This window comes from Anastrepha ludens, chromosome 2 (genome assembly GCF_028408465.1).
Source record: "Anastrepha ludens isolate Willacy chromosome 2, idAnaLude1.1, whole genome shotgun sequence".
Taxonomy (NCBI): Eukaryota; Metazoa; Arthropoda; class Insecta; order Diptera; family Tephritidae; genus Anastrepha; species Anastrepha ludens.
This window is the reverse complement of record NC_071498.1, coordinates 4,218,224-4,232,357: the sequence shown is the minus strand read 5'-3', so window position 1 is coordinate 4,232,357 and position 14,134 is coordinate 4,218,224. Positions and strand designations below refer to the sequence as shown.

The window sequence follows — 14,134 nt, the reverse complement described above, 5'->3', positions numbered from 1 at the left end:
GCGCTTTGTTTTGGACAGTCCTTAAAGCCCCAGAGATGTCTAAAATAGCTCGGCTTTTGAGCAGATGACCACCATACAAGTATTCCATATATTAAGACTGGCCTAACTACAAAAGTATAGATAGAGCCCATTATAGCACGAGGAGTTAATCTCCATTTACTACCGACTGCTTTTTTGCAAGAATACATATAATGCACTGTTGGCCGTATTTAGTCTTTCCTTAATATTATATGGAGTTCCTTACTCTCTATCCACTTAGCAATTCTGCGCCTAGAGAATATAACAGCAATTGCTAGATGACCTGCGTAAACAGTGACTTGCAACTCCCTCTCTCCAGGATCAGCAATAAAGAGGGGGGAGAGGACTCCACCTTGCAGTGTGCCCCAGTAGACCTGTCTACTTAGAGTATTACTGCCTAATTTAGCCTTTACCTCTCTTCTGACGAGTATAGCTTCTAGTAGAGCAAAAACGTTTGGTTCAACTCTGAAATCTTCTTCCATAAGGAGATATTTAAGAGAAATTTTGAATGAAAAGTTGCCATATTGGACCACTGTGCATTGCTGCTGTATGAACTCACTTAATATTAATTGCCTGTGTGTACTCTGTCAGTAACCAGCATCCATCCAACATCCATCCATCACCAAACAAGCAAACCTCTATACACAGCGGTTGAAAATTCAATAAACCAAAGAGAATAAACTGAAATTTAATTTAAGTGAAGCTGAAATTGAGTCGAGTATAAAACGATTAGTGTTTGCAATGAACGAAACGAACGAAAGGTTGATGTAAAGTTGACGCTGCACAAATTTGTTGTTATACGCGAATTGAATTAAAAGCCACATAAGAGGTCTATTTGCGCAAACAGTTGCAATTAAAAAGGCCAAACAAATTAAAGGAAAATGCACAGCAAATGGATTTAAGTTGGCGTATAGCTAGCGGTTAATCATAAGCAAAAATATTGCGATTTTTATTAATTGTAAGTGCATACCTATGTATGCGTGTATGTGTGTATGTGGAAGCATTCGTAAAACGCAACTGGGCTGGCAGCGGAAATGGGGTAATGCAGAGCGGTTGGACCATTAAGTTGATGGACGACTGCTGGCGCTTAGTTGGCTAGTTGGCCTGCTGTCAGTGGGCTATATTTGGTGTAGCTACTTCCTTCGTGGCTGTGACCATCTTCTTCGATTCTGCTTTATACTAACAACTTTTCGCCTGGCATGTCTTGCCTTGCCGTTGGCTGCTTAAAACACGGTCAGCAAAGCAATTAACCCAAAGTTCAAAGTTCAAAAGCATTTGAAGATAGCGGAAAAGCGCGTGAAAATCTACAAATATACCAATGTACAAATGTATGTACATATGTTTCTAAGCAAACATACTTAACGTTACGTACACATGCACATAAACAAACATACGATACTCTGCAGCTGTCCATATATAAATATTTACGTATAGGTTTATATGCGGAACTGTGTACATACAGTGGCGGTCAAAACCATAAGAGCAGCGCAACATTGTACCAAGTTTTGAGTATTTATTTATATTTATTTCTGTTTTTTATAAAAATATATTAGTTCAGTCGCCGTAGCCGAATGCGCTTGTGCGTGACTACCATTCGGGAGTGCGTAGGTTCGAATCTCCGTGGATAAACATCAAATGATAGAAAAAGTTTTTTCTAATAGCGGTCGCCTTTTGGCATGCAATGGCAAACCTCCGAGTGTATTTCTGCCATGAAAAAGCTCCTCATAACAAATACTTGCAGTTCGGAGCCGGCTTAAGACTGTAGTTCCCTCCAATTTTGTAAGAACATCAAGACGCTCACCACAAATAGGAGGACGAGCTCGACCAAACACCTAGCAGAAGTGTACGCGCCAATTATTACAATTATTACACTTTGTAAAAAAGTTAAAACAATGTCGGGAAATATTCATCAACATCTCAAATTTTTAGTCAGACTTTTTTACTAAATATGATATTGTGCAAGTTTGAAATGATAAATTATTCCCGTTGAGTTACAAGGATTCGTTAAATGGCAGAAAATGCATAATACCGACAACAAAAAACAAAAAAAAGAGGTTGTCTGTAAAGTCGGTTTACTGACGATAGTTTAACGTGATAACGTCATAAGAAAATACTGATTGAATGGTTGCATTTTCAAAAGAAAATTTTAATTTTATTTGTTTGATAGATATTTTGTATGGATATAGAGAATGAGTTAACATTAACATAACATAACATAACATAACATAACACAACACAACACAACACAACACAACATAACATAACATAACATAACATAACATAACATAACATAACATAACATAACATAACATAACATAACATAACATAACATAACATAACATAACGTAACATAACATAACATAACATAACATAACATAACATAACATAACATAACATAACATAACATAACATAACATAACATAACATAACATAACATAACATAACATAACAAAACATAACATAACATAACATAACATAACATAACATAACATAACATAACATAACATAACATAACATAACATAACATAACATAACATAACATAACATAACATAACATAACATAACATAACATAACATAACATAACGTAACATAACATAACATAACATAACATAACATAACATAACATAACATAACATAACATAACATAACATAACATAACATAACATAACATAACATAACATAACATAGCATAACATAACATAACATAACATAACATAACATAACATAACATAACATAACATAACATAACATAACATAACATAACATAACATAACATAACATAACATAACATAACATAACATAACATAACATAACATAACATAACATAACATAACATAACATAACATAACATAACATAACATAACATAGCATAACATAACATAACATAACATAACATAACATAACATAACATAACATAACATTACATTACATTACATAACATAACAAATTACCCCGTATTAAAGCACTTATCAACAGCTTTCATTTGATACCCATATTGTACATACACAACCAAAGGTTAGCCGGGTCCACGTTTTGACCTATATCTCGAGACCCCAGTCACGGAGCGGCATGAAAAATACTCTGTACTAAAGCATTCACCAACAGCTTCAATTTGATATCCATATTGTACAAACACATTCTAGGGTCCACGTTTTGGTCTCTATCTCGAGACCCTAGTCACGGAGCAGCATGAAAAATACTCTGGACTAAAGCATTCACCAACAGCTTCCATTTGATACCCATATTGTATATTACATACACATCCGAAGGTTACCCGGGTCCACGTTTTGACCTATATCTCGAGCCCTATTTCCAAAATAAAATATAATCCATGTTACTCGTGGATGATGTAGCTTTCGAATGGTGAAAGAATTTTTAAAATCGGTCCAGTAGTTTTGAGCCTATTCATTACAAACAAACAAAGTTTTCCTCTTTATAATATTAGTATAGACAACATATCTTATAAGGTATATGGTAAATATTAAAATACATTTTTTCCTTCATATATAATAAAAAAATTAATAATTATAACATTAAAACAACAGGTATTATTAACAAACTTGGTTTTATTTTAAATTCTTCAAGTGAATCAAATTAATAATAATCAATAAGAAGGCATATGCAAATACAAATACGTGAATTTATATATGTACATTTGCGCATATACATACATACATATATACGCTCACTTAAGTAGGAGAGAGCAAGATGTCGAACGTTGCCGTTCGTTTGCTTTGTTTGCTTTGTCGTTCGTTCCGCCCTTTCGCTTGCAGTTCATTCAATGCAATGAGCAAGGTAACGGCAATGAGCAAGGTAACACTAATATGAGCAAGGTAACACTAATGATCAAGGTAACTACATATGAGCAAGGTAACGACACATTTTTTCGTGCGTGCAGCCTGTTAAATCGAATTATAAGACGTTATCACGTCAAAAGGTAAAAAATCAGTTCGAATTTGGAACCACTTGGAATTTGCGCATCATGGCAATTGCAGCTCGGGGTAAGCCAGTGTTTATTTTAGGATATTTCTCCACACGTCTCAGTTCGGTGCATTGCTCCTTCTAGCATTTATCAGCCATCCACCTTCTTGGTGGTCTTCCGCGCTTTCTTCTGCCCATCACGTAAGAGTTGAAGGTCTTTTTCTTTATCCTGTTGTCGTTCACCCTGAGCAGATGCCCGAACCATCGTAACCTCTCCGTCTTAGCAAAGCGCACAGTTGTTCGATTTCATTGTTATATCTTTTTCTATAAGTCCCATAAGCCTCCTTTACCGGACCAAATATTCTCTTCAGCATCTTTCGCTCAAAGCGCAGGAGGTGGCTCTTAATATCGGTGGTCTTAACCCATGCTACGCAGCTATAAGTTGCTATTGGTCTTATCAGGGTCTTAGAGATTTGCAGCTTATACGACCATGAGAGCAGTTTGTTTGTGAGCAGTTGTAAAAAGTAACTTAACAAATGTGAAAAGTAACTTATGTTGGCAGCTTGGATTTCATCACTTACGCAGATTAGGAGGTCCGCTATGCTGCTAAGGTTTATATCCAGGTATTTGAAGGTTTCCACTTTTTGAAAAGTATGTGGACCAATTTCCGGGTTGCTGTAGCGAGTGGTATTGCTTGAATTTAAGAGGTATTTTGTCTTATCGACATTACTTTGCTTTAATAATGAGATTTAACACCCAGTCGGCAAGTGCGCGTGGATTTCTTGCAATATAGCAAGATCGTCAAACCTGAATGCTCTTCGTGAAGATAATTGCACCAGGATCGATTTCCAATGATGACAAAAATTAAAAAATTGTAAATTTACGCAATAATATACCAAAATTTATGAGCAAAAAACTGCATATCTAGAATTTTTGTAAACATTTTTATGAATTCTTTTGAAGTTTTTAAAATTTGTACCACATTTGAAATGTTTAGTTATACCTACCGTTTTTATAAATAACAGTAAAATTAAATAAAAAATAAAACAGAAATAAATAAATAGTCCAGATTTTGCAATACGCCGTTACTGCTATTTTAACTGCCACTGTATATGTGAAACTAACATCTATGCATATACAAATATTTGTACGAATGGTGCAGCAGCTGCTGCAACAACTCGTACGTAATGGCTAAGGCAGCAGTTGTTTGCTACTTGAGCAAAAATTATACATATTTGTTCTTGCATTGGAGAGTTTCTTTTTGTTATTGTTGCAATTGTGGTTTGGCGCGTGCACGAGTTCGTGTACGTGTCGTTGTCAAAAAATATTTGACCTCATTTCATTTGCTTACTCACATACACACAATTATACACACGCAAATACGCTCAGCTCCGCACTGTGTTACTATTCTCCTTTGTAGAGTAGAAGAAGAGGTGAGTTTGGCGAACCAGCTGCTCTTCAGCTCTTATTCCGTTTTCTGCTGTTTACTCCTTTTTTAGCTGCTGCTGCACATTCATACTGCATTCATTCCATTTTAAAAGCGAGGGGTGGTCTATTGCTGCTGCCGCTCTAAACTAGCCACCAATCTTGCTATGAAAAGGCATTGCAGTTCATTATTTTAATATTTGGCTCCAGTGTTGGCGGTATTATAAAGCAAATAGAAAAAGAAAATTGAATATTTATAATACAAGGCGGCTCAGAATCATTCATACAATTTTGTTTTTGAATAACTTTTTTATAAAATAAAAAATATTTTGAGTCATGGAAATCTTTATTTTGACCTTTGCGTGCTTCACTGTTTATCTGCTTGTGTATTGCAGCTGCTTAGTTCACGCTGTTACTGGGGGTGTTTCCAATATTATTAAAAGAGATTTTTTACAAAGCCCTATCGATGGGGTTTCACTGTTTCAGAGGATCAAGTAGATTCACATGCAGACAATGCCATGCGGAGGAGCGACCACTCGGAGACCGAATCTGTATACTGCCAAATAGTAGTCTCGCACTAATTTATTCGTCGATACTTCGATTACTTAAAAAACTGTATTAAGCTAATTTTAATACTAAAGTTATTGTATTTGTTCACCGAGGGCTTTGTGATTATTTTCTTCTTGATTGGCGCCTCTGGACCTTTACTCGCCACGCTACGTCTATGTCGCCGTAAAGCGCGTATGCCCATCGCCTACGATACTTGCCGTCGCCAACGTGCAAAGGTCCCAAAAAATTCCGCAGAATATTTTTCTCAAACACTCCAAAGGACGTATGGCGTAAAAGCTTGGACAATGGGCTTAGTGATTACCATTACTATAATTTCAAATTGAATTTTTTCAGAATTAAAATTAATGTAATTGGCGCTCACATCCCTTGTTGGGTGTTTGGCCGAGCTGCTCTTCCAATTTGTGGTGAGCCTTACCTACTCCGAGCCTTACCTAATGGTAACGCCGCACAAACTCATTTAGCTCTGGCGGTCAACTTAAATGGCTTAAAATTGTGATTAGCAGTTCAGATTTTTGGTAGTTATATTTAAATAATTTTTTCGCTTATTTCGTCCGACCTGAGTAATGCCTTAAAGACGCTAGATAATAAAAAATAAATACAAGATATAATAAGCCACAGGCTGGAAGACTCGACAAAAAACAATATATACACAAAACATCTTTTTGTAGATTTTAAGGCCTTTTTCTACAGCACGGAAGGAAATTTCCTCTGTATGCATATGCCTGAATTTGGTATCCCGATAAAGCTTTGTAAAATAACTTTAAGCAATACCACACCGACGGTGCGTCTAGCAGATACATGGATATATATACTCGTAGCCATAGTTAGCGAATAAAGATCTAGTAGTTCCTCTGACTAAGCAATGCCAAACGAATGGATACAACGCTCCAGCCCTGAAAGTAAAAAGCGAAATCTACTGGTAGTAACAGATAATGATGAAGGCAGAGGAATTTAAAAGACAAAAGAAGATAAAGGTAGAGGTTCCGCAGATTTGAAAGAGGCTTCGGCTTCACTTTGTTCTTTGTAACTTGGTAACCCCATAAATTTGGGTGTTTGGCCGGCCTTCTATTTGTGGTGTATGTCTTGATGTTTTCCAAAAATGGAAGCACCTATGCTGCTTCCGAACGGCAGATAGTTTTATGTGAGGAGCTCATTTGTTGCAGAAATACACTCGGAGGTTTGCCATTGTCTGTGGAGGGGCTGTCGCTTTTAGAAAAAATGTTTTCTGTCACTTTGTGTTTCATGCACGGTGTTTCAAGCCCGTGCACTTCCGAATGGTAGTCTCGCATCAACCTATTCGACATATAATATTCTAACTGGTTTTACAATTTCAAATACAATTTTGGGCAATAGAATTGACTTTCTATTACTTTGTACGTGGCTAATATTCGGCTGTTTCAGATTCAATACTCACCCAAGTATAGAAAAACTTCTGAGCCTGTTCCTATCACGAAAACCCCTCTATAAAAATCATTTACCTTTTGGAGGCAACATAAAACTGTAGGTCCCTCCATAGTAGCAAATTTTTAAACTGCTTTGGAAGCCAGATTTAGGCTCGAAAAACAAATTGCCAACATATTGATGAAATACATATAACCTGAATACTTATTTTTAGAATTCACACATGCCTGTACTACATATAAAATGCATAACTTTTTATTTTTTCTTCATTGCAGTCGCCAAAATGCCATACGAATCCATGCACCACCACCATCAGTCATCAGCGCCCAACGGCATGTTGGATTCGTTGAGTTTGCAGCTGCGAGATGCGGAAATGCGTCGCACCGAAATTGAGCGCGCACATCAGGTAATAACCAAACAAAATATATAAATTGCAAGTTTGATTAAATTTATGTCTTTAATAAACTTTTTGTACACGTGTTTGGGTGGCGCAGGAAACATTGGCACAAATACGCAATTTGTCGAGCAACAGTCGCCCGGACACGGAAGCTGTTGAAAATCTGCAGTCGCGCGCACGTGAACTCGAGAAAAAGGTGAGTTTTTTTGTGGCGTTTAATTAAAGTTGTGTTGTGACACAGGTGTCAAGCATTGTAAAAATTTTATAAAATTATTTGCCATGCACCACTTTTTGTTATACTGCATTTTTTGGGTTTGTTTCCAAGTTAAAGTAATCTTATTCACGGTTAACCCACTTAATGTTTAGGTCGCTTTAGAAAATGTGCGCTGCGAGGAATTGCAAATTGAATTGACTTCCGCGCTGAAGGCGAAAGCGGGGCGTTCTAGTGGCAGCGATCGCAGCAACTATGGCGGCATCAGCGCTTCAAGTGCGAGTGCTTCTTCAGCTGCCGCCACATCAGGCACCAGTTCTACTGTCACATGGGCACCGACAATCAGTCATCAGGACCAGGGTTCTGAAATCGATATCATTATGGCGAAAATCGAACAGGTAAGAAAATGTTTCGCGCTACTTACAGAGATTAGTTTCCACAAGGAGCCTACCTTAAATATTCAACACACTGAAAGCGAAAGATATTGAAACCCATAACTTTTTTAAATAAAAGTGAAGATTTGTTTATGAATGTATTTAGGTATGGGGTATGAGACATACATAAATGTATTAAATTAAACCAAGAAATAGGTGGCCGATTTTTATTTTAATTTTAGTTTCTTTTCCTAAATCAATTTTGTGATTCTAATTTCTTTACAATAAGGACGCGCTTCGTTTAAGTAAAGATTTACGATTTGATAATTTAAGTCAAATTGAAATCCATTTGCGAGCAGCTCTTTGTAAGTTTAAAGGTGCAGCTTCTTCGGAAAATTTTAATGCTAATGGACTTAAATCCCATTTATCTTGACACTGACAGCTATTTCGTATTCAAAAAGCATTAGAAACTCAGTATAATAACGTTTCGGTGCTATTATTGTTGTTGTAATAGCGTAAACGTTACTCATAAATGTTTGCAGGATGGTGCTGAACTAAAAGACCGTTGACCGAACGACCTGGACAATCTTTTTTCTTCTTTGAAATCTCCTCGTTCTGACGATATCTTGCCTGTGATACTTCAGAAAGCAAGTAGCTTGGTGATTCCTGCCTTGCAAGAAATCTACATGGCATGCATCGCTCTTAATTACGTTGCCGCCAACTGGCGGGTAGGAGGGGTCACATCTCGGCAGAGGACTTCAGGCCTATAAGTCTTACCTCATTTATACTAAAGATGTTTGATCAAGAGCACATCGAATCCAAACTATCTCCAGCTCAGCATGCTTACCTTCCCCTTCAGGGAAACGCCCTACACGAGGTGGTAGGGACGTGGAAAAATCTCTGGAGGGCCAGCAATACACTTTGGCGGCCTTCATATATATAGATGGTGCATTTGATAACGTTCGGGCGGAGTCAATTGGGTCTCGTCCTTGCATGGCTGTAGGGAATGTAATGCGGTGGAAAGTGGGGCTAAAGCCACTAGATTCGTGCAAGGGGGGACGCTGTAGAGTGAAGGCCTTTCACCTCTTCTTTGGCTAGTTGTTATTGACGAAGTTCTAACAATGTTAAGTAAGGCTGGGGTAAAGATAGTAGCATACGCCGATGATCTGGTCTTAATGGTATCGGGACCGTTTGAAGTTGCTGATGAGCTTGCCAGGAAGAAGTTGCCGGAGTTGGTCTTAGAGCTCTCTTCCGCGATCATCGGCATCCCCCTGACTGTTGTTAAAGTGTAATTGCATAAGTTATTTCTCAGGAAAACGGAAAAGAGATACAGCTTCATTGCTTCATGTGCTATTTCGAAAACCCTTTGGCCCCAATACAATCTGTGGGAACCTTTCAGAGAAGGATACCGTTCAGCACTTTCTCTGTAAATGTCCGGATGACGCAGCTAGACGATTGAGGTCAGTGATTGCTGGAGCAGTAATCCAACCTAAATCCCATCAATCTTCTCGATTACATCAACAGCTCTGGTAGATATCTGCCTGTTGGAGGTCTCATAATGGTACAAAACGGCGTGCTACTTGGGGAGTGCCAGACTGGTACTTTAGAACGTAAACTGGTACTTAGAAACGTAATTTAACTCAGATATTTCGTTTGATTTCGCTTCTCTATATAGGATTTGGGACAGCTTAAAAACTATAGACATTTTTTGTTGCAATGTATGGCGTAAGAGGTCGTCCTGTACGGTTAAATCAGTTAGCCTTCCCTTTTTGTGATCTAATAAGGCAAATAAATGTTCTGATACATTTTTAAGGTTTGCGGTTGACGATGTCGCTTACTAAGCGGAGCGCTCTGCTGTATAAATCTTTTAAATGCGACACATTTTCAGTTAGTTCGATTCCTCATTGGTCGAAAAGAGGAACACCCACCAGCCAACCTAAATCGATTTTGGTCATTATTGAGAAAAAGTTATATCCGTAATATCTGCCTCAATTCTGATTGACTTCAAATCAGTGCACTCGTATGTGTCAGAAATCCCGAACTGGGGTTATTTTGAAAATGGTTTCGCTTTGTGTATGTATAACCAATATCGATCAAATATCTCATAAGCTCATTGAAAATTTGTAGAGACAACGTTGGCGAACGTTGTTACAATAAACTTTATGAAAAGTTTGGGTCGCAGTGACAATACAACCTGGGACCAGTACTGTATTATTCATTGAATTTTTTGAAATTTATTTGACTTTTTTGCCAAACAAACAAAATGCTGTTGCCTTGTTCAGAAACGTGAAATATGATTCACTTACAATGCCAGGTGCCAAATCTATAAATCTTCCGATTGGGTGATTAATTTTGAACCACTTCGTACATACAACTATCTCAACACACTACTCCCTTGCAAGGAAATCTGCGTTTAAACCTATCAGGGTAGTCCGTGAGAAACAAATTTCCCACCAATCTTAATTCCACTCATCAAATATAATCTATAGCCCCAACAACTTATTTGGAATATTAATTCATGTTTGGTATACTTTCAGGATAATCGCGTGTTGGCCGAATTGGAGCAGCCACGCACATCGGCCATGGGCATGTCATCGATGCCGACAAGTTCGATACTGAATACCACGAATAGTGAATTTAAAACCATATCAAAAAATGGTGAGCAAATACATATAGTGGCATAAACTGAATAAACTCACTTTTGACTAAAACCCACACCAAAGTGAACTTTTTCTCTCTTCCAGAACTAGAAGAAGAACTGAATCGTTATAAACGAGCAGGTAAGCAGGTTCTTAAGTAGATACTAATTTTTATTTTTGCAATTTTCAATACGGTTTTTAACCCCTTTGTTGCAGTGTTGGGCGGCACAAGCGGCACCGCTGTCGGTAGTTCAGCGCTCACCAGCAGCTATGGTACCGCGGCCACCACCGGTACTAGTGGTTTACCATCATCGCTTACCTCCACATTGCCGAATGGCGCTGGCGCCATGTCAGCTGCTCTGGCTGGTGGTGGAGGTAGTAGCGGTCTTGGTGGGGGTGGTGGCAGCAGTGTCGGCAGTGGTGGTGGTAGTGGCGGCGGTGGTGGCATGGGCCTCTCATCCATATCAGCGCTGGTGCCCAACTCCATTGGCGGCATCTCGTCGAGTTTGAGCAGTCATGCTATACAATCGATGAACGCGGCGGCGTCCGCCTATGGCGCTGGTCCCACGTCCGTTGAGAAACTGCTAAGCGGAACAAGTGGAATCGCTGGCGGCATTCCACCATTGCCGGTAAATATTCATACGATGAAGTCTATGCCATCAGCATTAAGTCAGGTAAACTATTTTTAATAATGAACGAAACCAATCACAAATCACAAACTCAGATAAAAAACAAAAAGCAAAAACATCGTAACTTTATTCGAAAGCTAACAAAAAACAAAAGACTTTATTTTTTATTTGTTTACCAAACTTCAAACGTTTTAGAATTCAGTTAATCAAAATTAAAATTAATCGTACATGCAATCGTAATCGTAAAACTCGAATTGGCCTCACTAAGAATTTTGCAATTTTACTGTACTTGTATTTTGTATTGAATACTAACTCATCCGCTTGTTATGCGAAAGAGAGCAATTATTGGTAAATTTGTCAAATGCCAATGGATTTATATTGAAAGCGAAACAATGGAAATTGAGTGGAATGAGAGGTTAATGAATAATGCAACTAAATGTTATTATTAAACAAAAAGTGTTAAATCTTTTAATTATCGAAGGCTAAAATTATTCTGTTCTAACAGTAGGAAATGGAGATGTGATTACTTTCCAAAAATGTAGGGTTGTCTAATAGTGATCGAAATGAAAGTATACCTGATAGATATGGAAAGTAGAAAAAATGAAAGCGGTAAAGTCGCTTTAACACTTTGGGTGGCCCCATATATGTATAGGAAATTCGCTTTCTCCAGGTGTCATTATTGTATTGGGTTGTATTTTTCTCAAGTTTAGTATTATACCTTACAGCCAAAAAAAAAATTAAAGATTGAAAAGAAAATGTAAATAGTACCGGTCCAAACGACTTTTGGCTGTCAAAACTTCGCTTCTTGTTTTTTGGAATTTTTAGGAAAAGTGACTAGATTTTCTGTAATATTTATATAAACTGGCAAATACTGACAAATACGGGCAAATATGTGTTATATATAATAAGTAGTTTTACAACGAAAAAGTCTCGCATCAGAGCCAAAAAGGCGCAAGCATAATTAGAAAGACTACCTTGGCACTCGTATGAGCTCAATCATGCACCATTTGCTCTTGCCTACAAATAAAGTAAAAATAAGCCATTTCTAAAAACGCTGTTATTGGTTTAGCGCTTCGGCTATATTCAACCACAAAAGCTAGTTCAGTCTGGGCTGGAATTCGGCAAAAAAGGCGAACTTTGGCAGTGCATTTCTTAATTTATATTCCTTCAGAAAAAATAAAAACAACTTTGGGAAATTACATGATAGCAATACGATTTACAGTAGTAATATTGAAACAAAAAATGTTTTTCATTACAAACGAATTGGGCTCTTATCTTGATGAATAAATATCTGCTAACACAAATTTTTAGCATTTTTGAGCACCGGTGGATTTGAAAGCGAATTAAATTATCTCAAAATTTTAGAAATCGGAGTTTTTTTTGTAGATGTAGTGTGCCCAACGGCCGACACTTTGACCCTTCGGAGTATTAGAAGCATAAGGAATATTGCGACTAATTCTCAAATCTCTCAAATCGGAACCTAAGGAGGTGTAGTGCGAGGCACCATGTTGAAGAAAAAATTTAAAATTTAAAAATGTGACAAAGGCTATTTTAAATAATATTATAATAAAACACTCAGTCCAGTGTGTGCTTTCAATGTAAATTTACGCTATTATTGTTGTGCAGTAGTTTCATTATTGAAAATAATTTCAAGTATAATTTATGGCTTACTCATTTTTTAAATCAAAAACAAGTGAGTAAAAACTATACTCATAGCATTAATTTTGTAATATTTCTTTTCAAGTTCCTTCAATACTTACTTTTTGCAAACTCATTTAAATATTACTCATTTAATTTATTCACTTTGTGGACTTTGACTTTCTTCAAATCTGGTGTTTTACTGTTAAGACATGCCTTGAGTTTTAACTGCATTTAAAAAAAAATTCTAGTAATTACATATTTTTTCTTGCTTATATACTTTTCCGCTTTAATAAAAAATAAACAAAAAATTTTTACTTTATTTTTGTGCTGCAACTACATTTTTGAAAAATAATATAAAAAGACAAGAAGACATTTTTATATGTTTAAGTAAATATAATTTATTGAGTATAATTTTCGCTTACAGTGGTGGAAATAGAAATCCTTACAGCTTAAAAATACCGTTTTTACTACAGTCCAAAGTTCGAAAATTTATCTTTCTCAATCGATACTATTCGACTCTACAAAAACTACTCCAGTAAAGTTGTTCCGTTTTATTTATTGATCGTAGATTCAAATCAAATGAGATTTCGAGTATACTCAGTAGATAGATAGATATCAGTAAAATAATTGCATTTTCAATAGAACTTCCATTAGGCAAAAGAAATGTGGTACAATTGCCTTCACCCCCTTGAAAATGCGACGATACTTATTGTTCCAATAGTTAAGGCTAATTATCCCACACTATAGAGCATGACCTCGGTGACCATTTTCCCACCCGAAGCAAAATTGTGAGAGTAACATCGGCTGCCCCGTCACATGGAACTGTCACATGAAATCTGCTCGCTCATTTCATACATATTTACACAAATCGCTGTTATGACCCCGGTTACAGAAAATCAGCGGATTC

At 36.9% G+C, this 14,134-nt stretch overlaps 1 protein-coding gene across 10 annotated transcripts in view; it reads left to right on the top strand.

Moving 5' to 3' along the window:
* The window catches only part of LOC128862162 (RIMS-binding protein 2), a 132,531-nt gene that overhangs the window by 51,072 nt on the left and 67,325 nt on the right, over window positions 1-14,134 (top strand). For 4 of the 10 annotated variants that reach the window (XM_054100634.1, XM_054100649.1, XM_054100676.1 and 1 more), the window contains exons 2-7: window positions 7,612-7,742; window positions 7,831-7,929; window positions 8,100-8,342; window positions 10,856-10,976; window positions 11,042-11,098; window positions 11,174-11,631. In XM_054100634.1, coding sequence (XP_053956609.1) covers window positions 7,620-7,742; window positions 7,831-7,929; window positions 8,100-8,342; window positions 10,856-10,976; window positions 11,042-11,098; window positions 11,174-11,631 — 1,101 coding nt within the window. In that variant the 5' untranslated portion in view covers window positions 7,612-7,619. The remainder of the gene's footprint in view (window positions 1-7,611; window positions 7,743-7,830; window positions 7,930-8,099; window positions 8,343-10,855; window positions 10,977-11,041; window positions 11,099-11,173; window positions 11,632-14,134) is intronic. The other 6 variants (XM_054100658.1, XM_054100691.1, XM_054100641.1 and 3 more) reach the window with 3 other exon arrangements.